This window comes from Sesamum indicum, linkage group LG5 (assembly GCF_000512975.1).
Source record: "Sesamum indicum cultivar Zhongzhi No. 13 linkage group LG5, S_indicum_v1.0, whole genome shotgun sequence".
Lineage (NCBI taxonomy): Eukaryota > Viridiplantae > Streptophyta > Magnoliopsida > Lamiales > Pedaliaceae > Sesamum > Sesamum indicum.
In genome coordinates, this window is record NC_026149.1 from 12828807 (window position 1) to 12843417 (window position 14611).

The 14611-nt window shown below is 35.8% G+C and overlaps 2 protein-coding genes across 3 annotated transcripts; one reads left to right on the forward strand and one right to left on the reverse strand.

Annotated features, from left to right (window-relative positions):
- Window positions 461–4790, forward strand: LOC105162510 (FT-interacting protein 1). 2 transcript variants are annotated; one of them, XM_011080549.2, is made up of 4 exons: window positions 461–762; window positions 1281–1345; window positions 1780–1844; window positions 2101–4790. In XM_011080549.2, exon 4 carries the CDS (start codon window positions 2130–2132, stop codon window positions 4446–4448), a length of 2319 nt encoding a protein of 772 aa, XP_011078851.1. In that variant the 5' UTR covers window positions 461–762; window positions 1281–1345; window positions 1780–1844; window positions 2101–2129; the 3' UTR covers window positions 4449–4790. The 2 variants fall into 2 exon arrangements, with proteins under 2 accessions (XP_011078851.1, XP_020549568.1); XM_020693909.1 differs by lacking the exon at window positions 461–762 and adding an exon at window positions 853–929.
- On the reverse strand, window positions 5484–8153 carry LOC105162511 (FT-interacting protein 1). The gene has a single exon (XM_011080550.2). The coding sequence runs from the start codon at window positions 7936–7938 to the stop codon at window positions 5569–5571; it is 2370 nt and encodes a 789-aa protein (XP_011078852.1). The 5' UTR covers window positions 7939–8153; the 3' UTR covers window positions 5484–5568.

Here is a 14611-nt window from a genome sequence, read left to right on the forward strand (position 1 = left end):
ATAAAGTGTGATGTTATGTGTGAATGGTCAATAATTTTGAAATCTAATTCTGGTAATATAATATAATAAATATATATGATTAAGACATAATTGGATTATTATGAGTGTATTAAGGCAACTCTAAATATTGTTGCATATATTTATTTATTAATTATTATTATTATTAAGAAAAATTTAGAAAAAAAAAAAGGGATAAGCCTGGGAGCGAGATACACGGAGGCGGCACGTGCAGTGTTCCGACCAGAGTCCCTGCACGCGTGACGTTGGGTCCTATGGTCAAAAAACAGAGACAATAAAGGGGGGAGAGAGAGAAAGAGAGAACACAGTACACACACTAAGACAATACATACATACATACATACATACATACTTCCTACATTCATTCATACTACTAATGTTCTGTACATACCCCAAAAAAATATTCACACGCAGTACACACACACTTGGGTTCGGTGGCAATTGATAAAGCAGATTCATCAGATCTCTCCCAGTGTCCCCCACCACCCTTTTCCTTTTCCTCTCTCTCTCTCTCTCTCTGCGTCTGTGAGAGAAGAAATAAAGTAGAAAATTGAAAACGAAAAAGAAAAACCTCTCTGTTTTTAGCTCTCCGGTTTGTGTATTCACTTTTTCTTTTTTCCTTGATTCAAAAAAGGCAGCAAGAACAAAAACCCTTCTCTCCTTTTTACTCTCTCTCTTTTCTTTTTTTTCTTCTCTCAGTTGTTTCAATCTCTCCGCAGAAGAACCTTATCATGAACCTCCAAGGTATATTCATATATATCTCTCTTTATTCGTATCTTTATTTAAAGCCCTTTAGTTATTTGACTGTAAAAACACGAAACACTGATGGTGTGAAGCGAAGAAAAAAAAAAAGACTGAGTTTTGGCTGTTGTAGAACTTCGTGTTTTTTTCTTTTTAAGTGCATTTTTCGGGTATGATGTTCTACGTGGTGTTTGGGTTTTTTTATTTCTGTGTGTTTTTACATTCAAAGATCTGGGTTTTATGTTTCATGTGTTTTTCACTTATTTATTTAATTTTTTCTTGGGAATGTTTCTGTTTATATAAGGAAAGGAAAGGAAAGATATGAACTAACAAGACTGAATTTTTATGGGGTTTAATGGTATACACGCTATTAGTTACCGTGTTGTAATGTGTTCACCGATGTTCGCGTTATGGTTGTTCTTTCTTTTTTTTTTTTTGGTTTAAGTTGGTTATGAACTTGTGTTTTCTGCTAATTGTTAGATTCTTTATGTGATCTCATGTGTATCGCTTTTGTTCCACAGGTTTTATGCGCTCAGATCTGAAGCTTTGATTTAGGTTCTGGGCTTAGCAGATTCTTCTTCATAAGGTTCTTTACTATAAAGAAAAAGATCTCATTTTTTTGGTTTGCTGTGTTTGAGGGTATAACTTTATCTGTTCAATTTGCTAATCTGCTGCCTTGTTCAGAACTGTGCTTGCCTCTGGGGAACTCTTGATTATGTAGGCAGTTCAAAAGTGCCGATAAATAGTTTCCAGTTGAGATCTAAGTGGGTTTTTAGTGTAGACGTGTTTTTTTATATTTAAAGATCTTAGTTTTAGATGTGGCTGTTTCTTTTTTTATTTCCTCCCCAATGTTCCTGCGTAAGCAGAGTTGGATTGGAAAGACTGCATTCTTTTATGGGTTATTGTTAAATAGCTTATTATGCATTGTACAATGTATTACTAATGTTTGCCGAATGCTTAGTTACATACTAATTATTTGTGTTGATATATGATCTCATGTTCCTTGCTTTTGTTCCACAGGTTTTGGGCACTCAAAACTGAAGCTTTCGATTAAGGTGTTGAGCTTACACGATTTTCTTCACCAGGTTCAATGCAAAATAGCTAAAGTTTTTGGTGTGCTGTGTTTTGAGTTCATCGTCTTATCGTTTCAGTTTGCCCTCCTGTTTTACACTAATGCTGTCTACTTCAAGGCTCTGTCGGCATATAAGAAAATTTTGAATACTTGGGCAGTCCAATAGCTTTCTTTTGGATAGGAAGGGCTAATCAGTTCGTTTTACTTAGATCTGTTAGGTTTTTACAATATCATTAATTCATTGCTTGTATTGGTTTTGGATTTTGTAGGTTTTACAGGTTTAAAGGAAGTCGAGGAAATGCAGAGGCCCCCGCAAGAAGATTTTTCATTGAAGGAGACTAACCCCCACCTCGGTGGAGGGAAGGTCACCGGAGATAAGCTCACGAGCACCTATGACCTCGTGGAGCAAATGCAATACCTTTATGTCCGGGTTGTGAAGGCGAAAGATCTACCTGGAAAGGATGTGACTGGTAGTTGTGACCCTTATGTTGAAGTTAGGCTTGGAAACTATAAGGGCACAACCCGCCATTTTGAGAAGAAGTCAAACCCTGAATGGAATCAGGTCTTTGCATTCTCTAAGGAGCGGATTCAGGCCTCGGTGCTTGAGGTTACTGTGAAAGATAAGGATGTTGTGAAGGATGATTTTATTGGTAGAGTATTGTTTGATTTGAATGAGATTCCAAAACGGGTTCCCCCAGATAGTCCCCTGGCCCCACAGTGGTACAGATTGGAGGACAGAAAGAATGAGAAGGCAAAAGGAGAGCTAATGTTGGCTGTTTGGATGGGTACTCAAGCTGACGAGGCATTTCCAGAGGCATGGCATTCGGACGCTGCAGCAGTCAGTGGTGCTGATGGTCTTGCAAATATCCGGTCAAAGGTCTATCTTTCCCCTAAGCTTTGGTATCTAAGAGTAAATGTAATTGAAGCTCAGGACTTGCAGCCAAGTGATAAGAGTCGGTTTCCAGAAGTTTTTGTGAAGGCCATCCTGGGAAATCAGGCATTAAGGACAAGGGTATCTATGAGCAAAAGTATCAATCCTATGTGGAATGAGGATTTGATGTTTGTGGCTGCTGACCCATTTGAGGAGCCGCTAATTTTGAGTGTAGAAGACCGTGTTGCTCCCAACAAAGATGAAGTTCTGGGAAGATGTGCTATTCCTCTGCAGTACGTAGACCGGAGATTGGATCATAAACCTGTGAGCACTAGGTGGTATAATCTTGAGAAACATGTTATAGTTGAAGGTGAAAAGAAAAAGGAAGTGAAGTTTGCCAGCAAGATTCATATGAGAATTTGTTTGGAAGGTGGTTACCATGTTCTGGATGAATCAACTCACTACAGCAGCGATCTTAGACCGACAGCAAAGCAATTGTGGAAGTCAAGCATTGGGGTCCTGGAGTTGGGTATTTTAAATGCTCAAGGGCTTTCTCCTATGAAAACGAAAGATGGCCGGGCCACAACTGATGCTTATTGTGTTGCCAAATATGGTCAGAAGTGGGTCAGGACAAGGACAATCATCGACAGTTTTGCTCCTAAATGGAATGAGCAGTATACTTGGGAAGTTTTTGATCCTTGCACTGTTGTCACCATTGGTGTATTCGATAATTGTCATCTGCAAGGTGGAGATAAAGCTGGAAGGGATTCAAGAATTGGGAAGGTAAGAATTCGCCTTTCAACTCTGGAAACAGACCGTGTGTACACTCATTCTTATCCTCTTCTAGTTTTGCATCCTTCCGGGGTAAAAAAGATGGGTGAAATTCATTTAGCCGTGCGGTTTACCTGTTCATCCTTGGTAAATATGATGCATATGTACTCCCAACCGTTGTTGCCCAAAATGCACTACATTCATCCCTTAACTGTCAGCCAGCTGGACAGCCTTAGGCATCAGGCCACTCAGATTGTCTCCATAAGGCTGAGTCGTGCCGAGCCACCTCTGAGAAAGGAGGTGGTGGAATATATGCTGGACGTGGGTTCTCACATGTGGAGCATGAGGAGAAGCAAAGCAAACTTCTTCAGAATCATGGGGGTTTTGAGTGGTCTAATTGCTGTTGGAAAATGGTTTGATCAAATTTGCAATTGGAAGAACCCCATCACCACAGTTCTCATTCACATCTTGTTCTTGATACTGGTTATGTATCCGGAACTTATTTTGCCGACTATTTTCCTGTACTTGTTCTTGATTGGAGTATGGTACTATAGATGGAGGCCAAGACATCCACCCCACATGGATACTCGTCTTTCTTGTGCTGACAATGCTCATCCGGATGAACTGGATGAGGAGTTCGATACGTTCCCAACTTCTCGTCCTGCAGATATTGTAAGAATGAGGTATGATCGTCTAAGAAGCATTGCCGGGAGGATTCAAACTGTGGTTGGCGACTTGGCAACACAAGGGGAGAGGCTACAGTCTCTACTAAGCTGGCGAGACCCTAGAGCTACAGCTCTCTTTGTTATTTTCTGTTTGGTAGCCGCCATTGTTCTCTACGTAACACCTTTTCAAGTGGTGGCTCTTCTTACAGGATTTTATGTGTTGAGACATCCTAGGTTCCGGTACAAGCTTCCATCGGTGCCACTGAACTTCTTCAGAAGGTTGCCTGCAAGAACAGACTGTATGTTGTAAGAAACTAGAGTTTTGACTGTTTCAACCCTGTTTCCTTCCAGTCAGTGCAGAATATGCCGACAAAATCTTGTTTGCTATGTCTCACCAAGTGGTGAGGTGGAGTTCGTGTTGTGGTTATGTAAGCTAAGCTGTCTCATGAAACTTGCATATCTTGTGGATTTTTAGGTTCTTTATTTGTTAGGATCTATTTTGGAGTTGGTTCTGTAAAGACAGATATGTGGTAATCTGTACTTTTGTAGGTTGTCATTTAATTCAATCTTGTCTGGACCATCCTTATCTTTCATCTTTACTGGTAGTTTATCTACATCAATTCAAGTGATATAATGTGTCTTTTACAAGGGACGATACTTGTAGTGAATTACCATGCTAAGTTGTTAATTATTCCTTGTTTCTGTGAGCTATATTCATATAATTTGTGCTTCCAGATAGCTTTGTTTCCCTTTTGCTTCTTTATCTTGCTGGTTTAGGTTGGTCTATGAGATGTAACAGTTGGTTACTAAATGAAGGAAACATGTTTTCAGACAAATCGAAACAAGCCTATATTCTATTTCCCTGTTCATCTGGGCTATATATATAGTTGTAATAACACAAGTTGACATTTGTTTAGTTGCTAAGTATAAAAGAAAACAGGGGTGGTGCAATGAATGCTTCCTGGAATCATGGCACCAAGACTTTGTTTGAGACGCATGTTTTCAAACATTCCTTGAATATCAACTAACTCCCCAACGCACATTTATATATAAAAAGAACTGAAATGTAAAAATTATTCAAGTGTTGGTGTATTGCCATACTTTGAATAGTATCTTTGAATTTTATTTTTAGCACGTAGTAAAATATTATTTATTTATTTTTTAATTTAAATTTTGGTTAAGTGTACGATTGTTTATGTTTATCGAGAAGAAGCACTAACTTGTTATATAATAGTATGAATTAAGTATTGAATATGATCTTGTAACAACCAATTCAAGAGGTTGAGAAGTACTTCAGAGCAAGATGAAATTGTCGGCAAGAAAGGAAAACAAAAGAAAAAAAATCTTGAAGAACTATGCGAATTTCATAGAAACTTAATTATATAGATAGGAGAAGATAATTCACACCAAGAATTGCAAGCGCGAACTGTTTACAGCATGCTATCAGCTCGGGCCGGCAGTCGTCTGAAGAAACTGCTGGGGGCTGAAGGCATCTTGCTTCTGAATCTTGGGTGCCTGAGAAAGAACAAGCCTGCTAAAAGAGTTACAATCTTGAATGGAGTTATATACAGAGCAACGGCTGCGAAAAGGCAGAAAACTATGAAAATGCTGGTTGCTCTGGGGTCCCTCCAACTAAGGAGTGATTGAAATCTTTCTCCTTGTGTTGCCATATCCCCCACAACTGTTTGTATTCTCCCAGCAACGCTCCTCAGCCTGTCGTACCTCATACGAACAATATCTTGAGGTTTAGAGGTGGGGAAAGTGTCAAATTCCTCGTCTAGTTCGTCTGGATGAACTGCTTCTGCCCAAGAAAGTTTGGTATCCATATGTGGAGGGTGCCTTGGCCTGGACCTGAAATTCCATATGCCTATCAGAAACATATAGAGGAATGCAGTTGGGAGGATTAGTTCTGGATAGCAGATCAGTATGCAGAAGAGGATGTGGACTAATATGGTGGTTATTGGATTCTTCCATTGGCAGACTTCACCCAACCACTTGCTCATACTGATGAGGCCGGAAAACAGGGAAACGATACGGAAGAAGTTGGCTTTGCTTCTCCTCATGCTCCACATGTGGGAGTCGACATCCAGCATGTATTCGACAACTTCTTTTCTCAGTGGAGGCTCAGCTCTACCAAGTCTTGATGCCACAATGTTCATGGCCTGATATCTGAGGTTGTCTAGTTGGCTGATTGTGAAAGGATGCAGATAATGCATTTTTGGCAGCAGCGGCCGGCTGTATAGGTATATCATGTGCGCTAAGGACAGGCAAGTGAATCGAAATGCTAGTTGGAGTTCGCCTGTCTTCTTCAGTCCAGATGGTTGCAGGACAAGAAGGGGGTAAGACTGAGTGTAAATCCTGTCTGTTTCTAGAGTCGAAAGACGTATTCTTACTTTCCCGATTCTTGAATCCTTTCCAGGGCCGGGTTTGTCATTCCCTCCCAAGTGAGAGTTATCGAAAACTCCCAACGTGATCACAGTGCAAGGATCGTATACCTCCCACGTATACTGCTCGTTCCATTTGGGGTTCAAGCTTTGAACTATTGTTCGGGTTCTCACCCACTTCTGCCCGTATTTTGCCACGCAATAAGCATCCGTGCTGCCTCTTCCGTCCTTGTTTTTCATCGGCATAAGCCCTTGTGCACTCAGGATTCCCACTTCAAGAATCCCAATTGGCTGCTTCCACAACTGCCTAGCAGTTGGCCTCTGATCACTGATATACATAGTGGATTCATCTAGTACATGGTATCCACCCTCAAGACAGGCTCTGAGGTGAATCCTAGTCGAAAACTTGTGCTCCTTCCTTCTGTCTCCTTCCAGAACTCCAAACCCAAACTTCTGAAGGTTGAACCAACGAGAATGGACCGGACGGTGATCCAAACGCCTCTCAAAGATGTGCAGCGGCAGGCTTATCCTCCCAACAAGCTCATCCTTTGATGGGGTCACCTTATTTTCAACAGTGAGGACTAACTGCTCTTCAAAAGGCTCAGCAGCTACAAAGACCAAGTCCTCATTCCAAAATGGATTAGCCGTCCGAGTTGGGCACAGCTTAGTCTTCAGTATCTGATTCCCAACTTGAGCTTTCACCAACACCTGTGGCAGCTGGCTCTTGTCTTCAGATTCCACATCCTGTGCCTCGATTACATTCACCCGAAGGTACCACAGTTTAGGCGAGACGTAAACCTTCGACCTGACGCTGAACACACCTTCTCCATGAACTGTAGCAGCATCTGAGTGCCAAGCCTCAGGAAAAGCCTCATCAGCCTGTGTTCCCATCCAAACTGCAAGCATAACTTCCCCTTTCAACTTACTTTCGCCCCGACGATCCTCTAGCCTATACCACTGAGGGGCTAAAGGGCTATCCGGTGGAACTCTTGTAGGCACTTCATTCATATCAAACACAACTTTTCCAAGATAATCATCCCTTCCAACCATCTCTCTGTCTCTAACAAAGACTTCAAGATCCGTGGACTGAATCTTGTCTTTCGCAAATGCAAACACTTGATTCCACTCAGGGTTCATTTTCTTCTCAAAATGCTGCGTTTTCCCTTTGTAGTTCCCGAGCTTCACCTCAACATATGGATCACAGCTCCCCGTGACAGGGTTCGTTGGGAGGTCCCGAGCTTTCACAACACGAACATACAAGTAATACATCTGCTCCACAAGGTCATAAGTGCTCGTGACTCTGTCACTGCTGATCCACCCTCCACCACCACGAACTCCACCATGCGGCCACCGTTCTCCAAGCTGTGGCTTCGTGTCCTTGATCTTGTAGTCATCTTGAGGGTGGGAAGGGTTCATATTCGCCTAAAAAAAGTTTTCTTTTGAGCGATGGAGGAAACACAAGCCTAGAACTATGCCAAAATAGATATAAATCTTTACATAAACCCCATCTCCATTTCTTTTAAGAAAATGTGAGTATTTGAGCTCTGAAATGTTATCCTTAACTCCTTTTCTACACTGCCTCTTCTGCCACCTTATGCACCAACTCTTTTCTTACACCCTAGACTAGCAAGAAACTTGTGTATATTAAAAAGATGCCTTTATCTAAAGCCATGATTTCTAGTTGGCCACTAAGCTAATATATGCTTTGCTGCTAACTTAGAAAAAGATGCGAAAAAAATATGTCTGAAATATATTCCATTACCCAAAAGGCGTTGTCATGGCCCCATCCATGATGACAAAGGTTGTCTTTAAGACTTGTAAATTTTATTGCAGTCTTTGCTTTTCTTGAGATTCTTGATCAAAGCTTGGTCTCCCTCCTCTGTAAAACTTTGGATATTGTTTAAGGACTCCGTCGCACAGGATTACTGCAGTCCCACCCCCATCAGCCTAGCCCAAACTTAAATTTATCACATCATAAATGCAGTACACTTGTCTGTGATTAGTGTACAATTCTGAAAAAATGAGCAAACATATTTTGTAATTGATTTGATTCGACCCAAACAAAAATTTTTCGAACTTGATGCATGAAATCTAGGATTTAAACCCATAACAAAACCATTAATTAAAGGGAAAATTACAAATATACTCCTGTGATTTAAGGGTGTTGGAATTTCTAGTCTTTCATGAATTTTCGCAATTTGGTCCTATGCTTTCTAAATTTTGGTAATTTTACTCCTTTTTTTTGGTCAATTTAACCGAAAATTTTAATGTGACCCAATTAATTGCAATTTTAGTTTTATAAATAAATTAGTGCAGGACAAAAAATATCAACTCTTCATAAGTTACATAACTAAAATAACATTATAATTTGATCGTGTGATAATCACATATAATTTTCCAATCAAAATTTGCCGGAAACAGGACCAAAATTACCAGAAGTAAGATTCTTGTTGTTAGATTTAAAGAAATGCAGAAATAGTAAAGACGAAGGGTGATATATATATATATATATATATATATATATAGGGCGAGTAGCAATTTATCCCTATGATATTGAGCACATTACCACTTATGAAAAAAATATAGCAATTCACTCTCTTGTACTTTTTAAATTGTTTCATTTTAAAATCATAAAGGGGTAAATTATTGTATTTTAACAGAGAGGTAGAGGTAAATCGCTGTTTATTTTTTTATAAAGGTTAATTTGCTCATTTACAATATCATAAGAGTGTTGTTTGTATTTTTCCATATATACATATATATAGCATGAACATGAGCATGCGTATAATTTATAAAGATGCTTTTAAGCTTTATTCTTCCATCTTTATTCTGCTTATTAATTTAGAGCTGTCCACAATAATTTCTTCATCAGAACCCAAAAGTGATTCTATCGTTCATCTTTTTTAAATTTACTTATATCTTCACATAATATAAAATATAATTAATTTCTTTCTATCCTATGAGTTATTTATTTATACTTTTTTTTAATTTTATTATATTTATTTATACTTTTTTTTTAATTTTATTATATTTATTTATACTTTTTTTTAATTTTATTATATTTATGAGTATATATGCTATAATTAATATATAATATAATTTATAATTTCATATAATTGACAATAATTTCTGGTATATTTTTTCTAACACACACACACACACACATATATATATATATATGTCTTTGTCCAATTTATTTATATTTAAAAATTGTTTGTCTTTTTTACATATTGGGTAAATTTTATTCTTAATATTTTAAATTACATATTTAGAATTAATGTATTTAAAACTACTTTTGCTAGTCTATTTTTTTTCTCTTAAATATAGAATAAAATTTATAATTCATTTGAAATTCATGTTGATATAATTGCAGTGCCATCTTAATTTATTTTCTAATGTAGATTGGATAAAGAAATTTTATATTTTAATACATTACTTAGAAAATATAGGAAAATAATTTTTATGATAATATAAATTAAAATTAATAAACAGGACTCATTAAAATGATGATAACAATTGATATAAAATTAAGTTCAAATAATTTCAATGGGTTCAGATTTTTATAGAAATAAATATATCTCATTTGAAATTCAAGTTGACATTTATAATAATTTTTAAACATAATTTTTTTTGATAATATAAAATAAAATTAATAATATGAATCAAATTAATTTTATACAAAAAAGTTTGTCATTGCATGAGGCAAATGTTAGTCTTTTGTAACTAAATTACCCTTATGAGAATGAAGATATACTTTCTCATCTATATTAACATGTAAAAATGTATAAGCGTTGTTTGGTTGTAAAAAAAATTTGATTTGCAATAAATCAGTAACAAGTCATAAACCGTTATAAACGTTCTAATATTTACAATTATTTTAAAAATTTTAATATTTCAATGCGTGAAATATGTACATATAATTTTTTTTTAAAAAAAATACCTTCCAATACTATGATTGTCTCATATTTATAAAGTTATGATAGTATTACTTTTAAAATATATATTTTTTCTATTTTATAAATATTAACTGAATTTATCGAATATAATTCGATAGGTCTCGAGTTCAAGATGAGTCTATGTCCATGTTCAAAATTGTCTTAACAAAATGAGTCCTAATTTCGACAAATTGATCGAAAACCTACGTGATTGGCATCCCTAGGATGGACAACCAACCTACATATAAGTTAAAAATCTCCTCTCTTGGACAAGAGTTGTTCCAACAAAATCAACACTTTCCAATTTCCCTAAATAGGAATTAGGTATGGGAAAAAAGAGGGACGATTCGGAAATAAAATTGGACCATGAAGCATAAAAAAATCAAGGTTTTCTTTATCCCCCACCAAAAGTAAGTATCATAAATCAAGAATATTTATGTAGAATTCCACCATAAATCCAAGAATTAATTCTCTTGTCAAATCTTTTTATTTTTCTTTTCCTTCTATGTATTGGGCACATTTGATTCATAAATCGAGTTTAAATAAATACAATAATATAAGTATAATTGATTCTTGCAAATTATTATACCGCGAAAATTTACAAGATGAATTTGGGTAAGAAATATATATAATTTGAAGTTGAGAAAATTACATTTTTCTTCTAAATAAGTCGAACTATGTCGTTCTAATCAGTAGAAAAAGATTAAAAAAGAGAATATCGAAAAAATTATTTTTAATATAAACTTTGATTATTATTTTTATTGATAGACAAAATATATTTAAACATATAATACAATGGGTTAATAGACCCAAGTCGAAGCCAAGCTCTGTCGGCCGCTAAAGCTCGACGGGACTTGGCTTCGCCCCTGAATGTACACCCCAAGAATACAAAATACTCTACCTAAACATATATAGAATCTAAAATTACTAAAATGTTGTCGAATATTGTGATTGCTCTTGAAATTTAGGGTTTTGTTCATATTGCTCTATTTCTGTTAATATTTTTGTCTTTTAATTTTTTAGGATAACATTTTAATCCTACATTCTTTTAATTTTCACAATTTCAGTCGTTTTCTTTTATTGGAGTTCATCCTTCTTACTGGTGGAGTTGAACTCCAACGAAAAGGATTGGAATCGCAAAAAATTTTAAAAAAATATAGGACTAACATATATCCTAAAATTTTAAAGGAAAAAAATACCAAATAACTTAAATTACAGTATCCAAAATGCATATAATCCTTTCTTTTATTAAATGAAATTAAGTTATTATTTATTTCTACTTTTGGGTGGACTAAGTTTATATATAATTAGGAAAAAAGTTTTTACCACACATTTATTTTTTAGGCTTAATTATTTTTTTATTCCAAAAAAAATTATAATAAAAATTTCATTTTTTTAAAATTATATAACACTTGTGTGGACATTGTCCACGACTTGAAGAAATTCTTCTTTTTTAAAGAAAAGGGCCGAGGATTCGAAATTTCCTTTTTTTAAAAATATTATTATTATTATATATTATGATTATTTAATTATAAATTTAATTTTTTTAATTATAATCAATTTTAAAAATTTATAATTAAAAAAATTACAAGAAATTATTACAAATATTACAATAAGTACAAATATTATTTATGATTCGCAATATCGCACTGACACATTTGAAGGATCTTGGCATTGTTGGTATTTTTGCCTTTGATGCCTTTGTGGCCAGTCCATCTCATTATGAATACGTGAAGTTTGGTTTCGACCAAAGTTTTTTTATATATATATGATCTAGATATTGACATGAATGTTTCGCGAATACTTTCAATATGTATTCGTTGGTATTAACACTATTTTTTGATAAATCCTCGTTAAAATTGAGAGTAAATTGATGAACGAAGTATTCTCATCATTAGAGTAGGCACCCAATATCAATATATACTTAATCAATAAAAAATAAGTATCCACGACTTGAATTTTTTTAATTTTTTTTATTCAAGCGTGGGAATTGTCCACGACTTGTTGCAATAATATTTTTATTATAAATTTTTTTTTGTAATAAAAATATGAATAAGCCTTTATTTTTATATGGTCGAGGCCTCACGATCAGAAGATTGTAACATTGAGTTATACAATGTGGATGTATGTTTATATTTATAATAATTTGTTGTTTCGATCTTTGTCTTATTTGAATATATATATTTATTTTGACGTATTGAATAGATATTTGAATTTGAATGTGTTATTAAACGATGTAGTTATTCGAGTACATACTAATATATATATATATATACATACATATATGTATATATCTAATCTCATCTTATTAATTAATCACAGAGCCACATTTTAAATTAATTTATATATTAATCAAACTTTGAACTACACATGTTTGTTAAACAGCAGATGAGTGTGTGCTTAATTGATGATAGGCTGTTGTCCTAAATTAAGGAGAGACGATGAAAAGTCTATTCATAATTAATTATTGTAATTTGTTAACCAAAATTAAGTTGACCGCATGCAAATGATTATGGATTGTCAACATATATACTTAATTAATAAAATAATATATTACAATTAATTAAATTGATGGTAGCTCACAGTGAAAGGGTTATACAAACTAACTATATATATAGGGCAAAGCAATACCCATGGTTAGAGTACGAGGGTTAATCCGTTGAATCTGTATTTGGTTGTTGCCAAACAAGTCGTTAACAAGAACTCATATTAATTAAACCTTGCTACATTTGAATAAACTTTTTTTTTTTTTTAATTCTTTTACCTTTGAGTCAACTCCATCTAAAATTTTCAAGTAATTAAAATGGCATATAGATAAGTTCTGTTTGGATCTTGCACTTTTTTGGAAGGCAAACTCTAAAGAAATTAGTTTTTGGCTAAATTGCAAAATTAGTCCTGTATGTATAGACGGTGGCAAACTTAGTCCCATAAATATTTGACTTTACTGGTAATTTTAGTTCTTTCAATCAAAAATTGGCAGATTTTAGTCGGACAAATTGGGGCTTAGAATTCCGATTGCCAACCTAGCTCGAAGGCATCATCATAGGATGCTAACATAAAATAAGAGTATAAAGAAAAAGAAAAAGAACCACAAAAGTAAACCTTGCCCCTTTGTTGCAGCCCAACACCCTACCTCAGCCACTATTGCGGGCAACCCCTGCCTGTGGCAGCTCCCCTCCCCCGGCAACCCTTGCCATCCGATCAGAACACCATTCCGACCAATAATGCTCCCTCACACGCCACTGGCCGTTAGCCCACCCTTTCACCTTTCTCTCTCTCTCTCGCTACCCCTTCCTCGCCGTCCGACCTCTATTGTTGGAAACCATTGTCGGCAATAAATTTGCCTCTTCACTGCGCACCTTCCCATACCCTTTTCTCTGACATTCCCATCTCCAGCTAGCTACTTCACTACACCTCTTTGTTTGTTGTTTTCGACTCTTTTCTCCCTCCTCGTTCCTTGCTCCGGCTAATACCAACCGGTATCAGACTTTTATAACAGTTTCTCCTCACCTTCTTCAGCTTTCCCCCTTATGATCAATTTGCATTTCATCCAATCCACTTCAAATTGGGCTCATTTTTTATTTTTTTTAATCCCCTCGCTCATCTGAACCCAAACATTTCATCCCTCAATTTCTCTCTTCGGAAAATGACCCCGGTGCCAACCTTTTGACCAACAACTTCGCCTTTGCCAACCCATCATTTTCTCCCAATCAATTTTTATTTTCATTCACTCCCCCTCATGGGTTTCAGAATTTAACTTCTGTTGCTGAAACCTTTAGTCCCATTATTGATCCTCACATTCTTCAAACCTCATCTTCTGCTAACCTTTTTTTCGCCGTATCTTTGTCATCAACAATCATCTCGCCGAAAGACCACCACCTCTGTGTTTGTCTCCCTACAGCACACACATCCCGCCGATCAGTTTCTGTCAACAGCACCATCCATGTCAAGGCCTCCGATTAGTTTCCGTCAACATCCCGCCACTTCCCCTCATTTCTTCTTTGTTTGCCATGTCAACATTCACGTAGGATCGATGCTGACTGTGTACGTAAAATCCATTTGGATGCCAACCTAAAGCCCCAATTGGATTTGTTAATTTGGTATGGAAGGACTAAAATTACTACAAATTTAAAATATAAAGGATTAAAATTGAC

Excerpts from the sequence above, each read along its gene's own strand:
- LOC105162511 (XM_011080550.2), bottom strand. The coding sequence starts at position 7,938 with ATGAACCCTTCCCACCCTCAAGATGACTACAAGATCAAGGACACGAAG.
- LOC105162510 (XM_011080549.2), top strand. The coding sequence starts at position 2,130 with ATGCAGAGGCCCCCGCAAGAAGATTTTTCATTGAAGGAGACTAACCCC.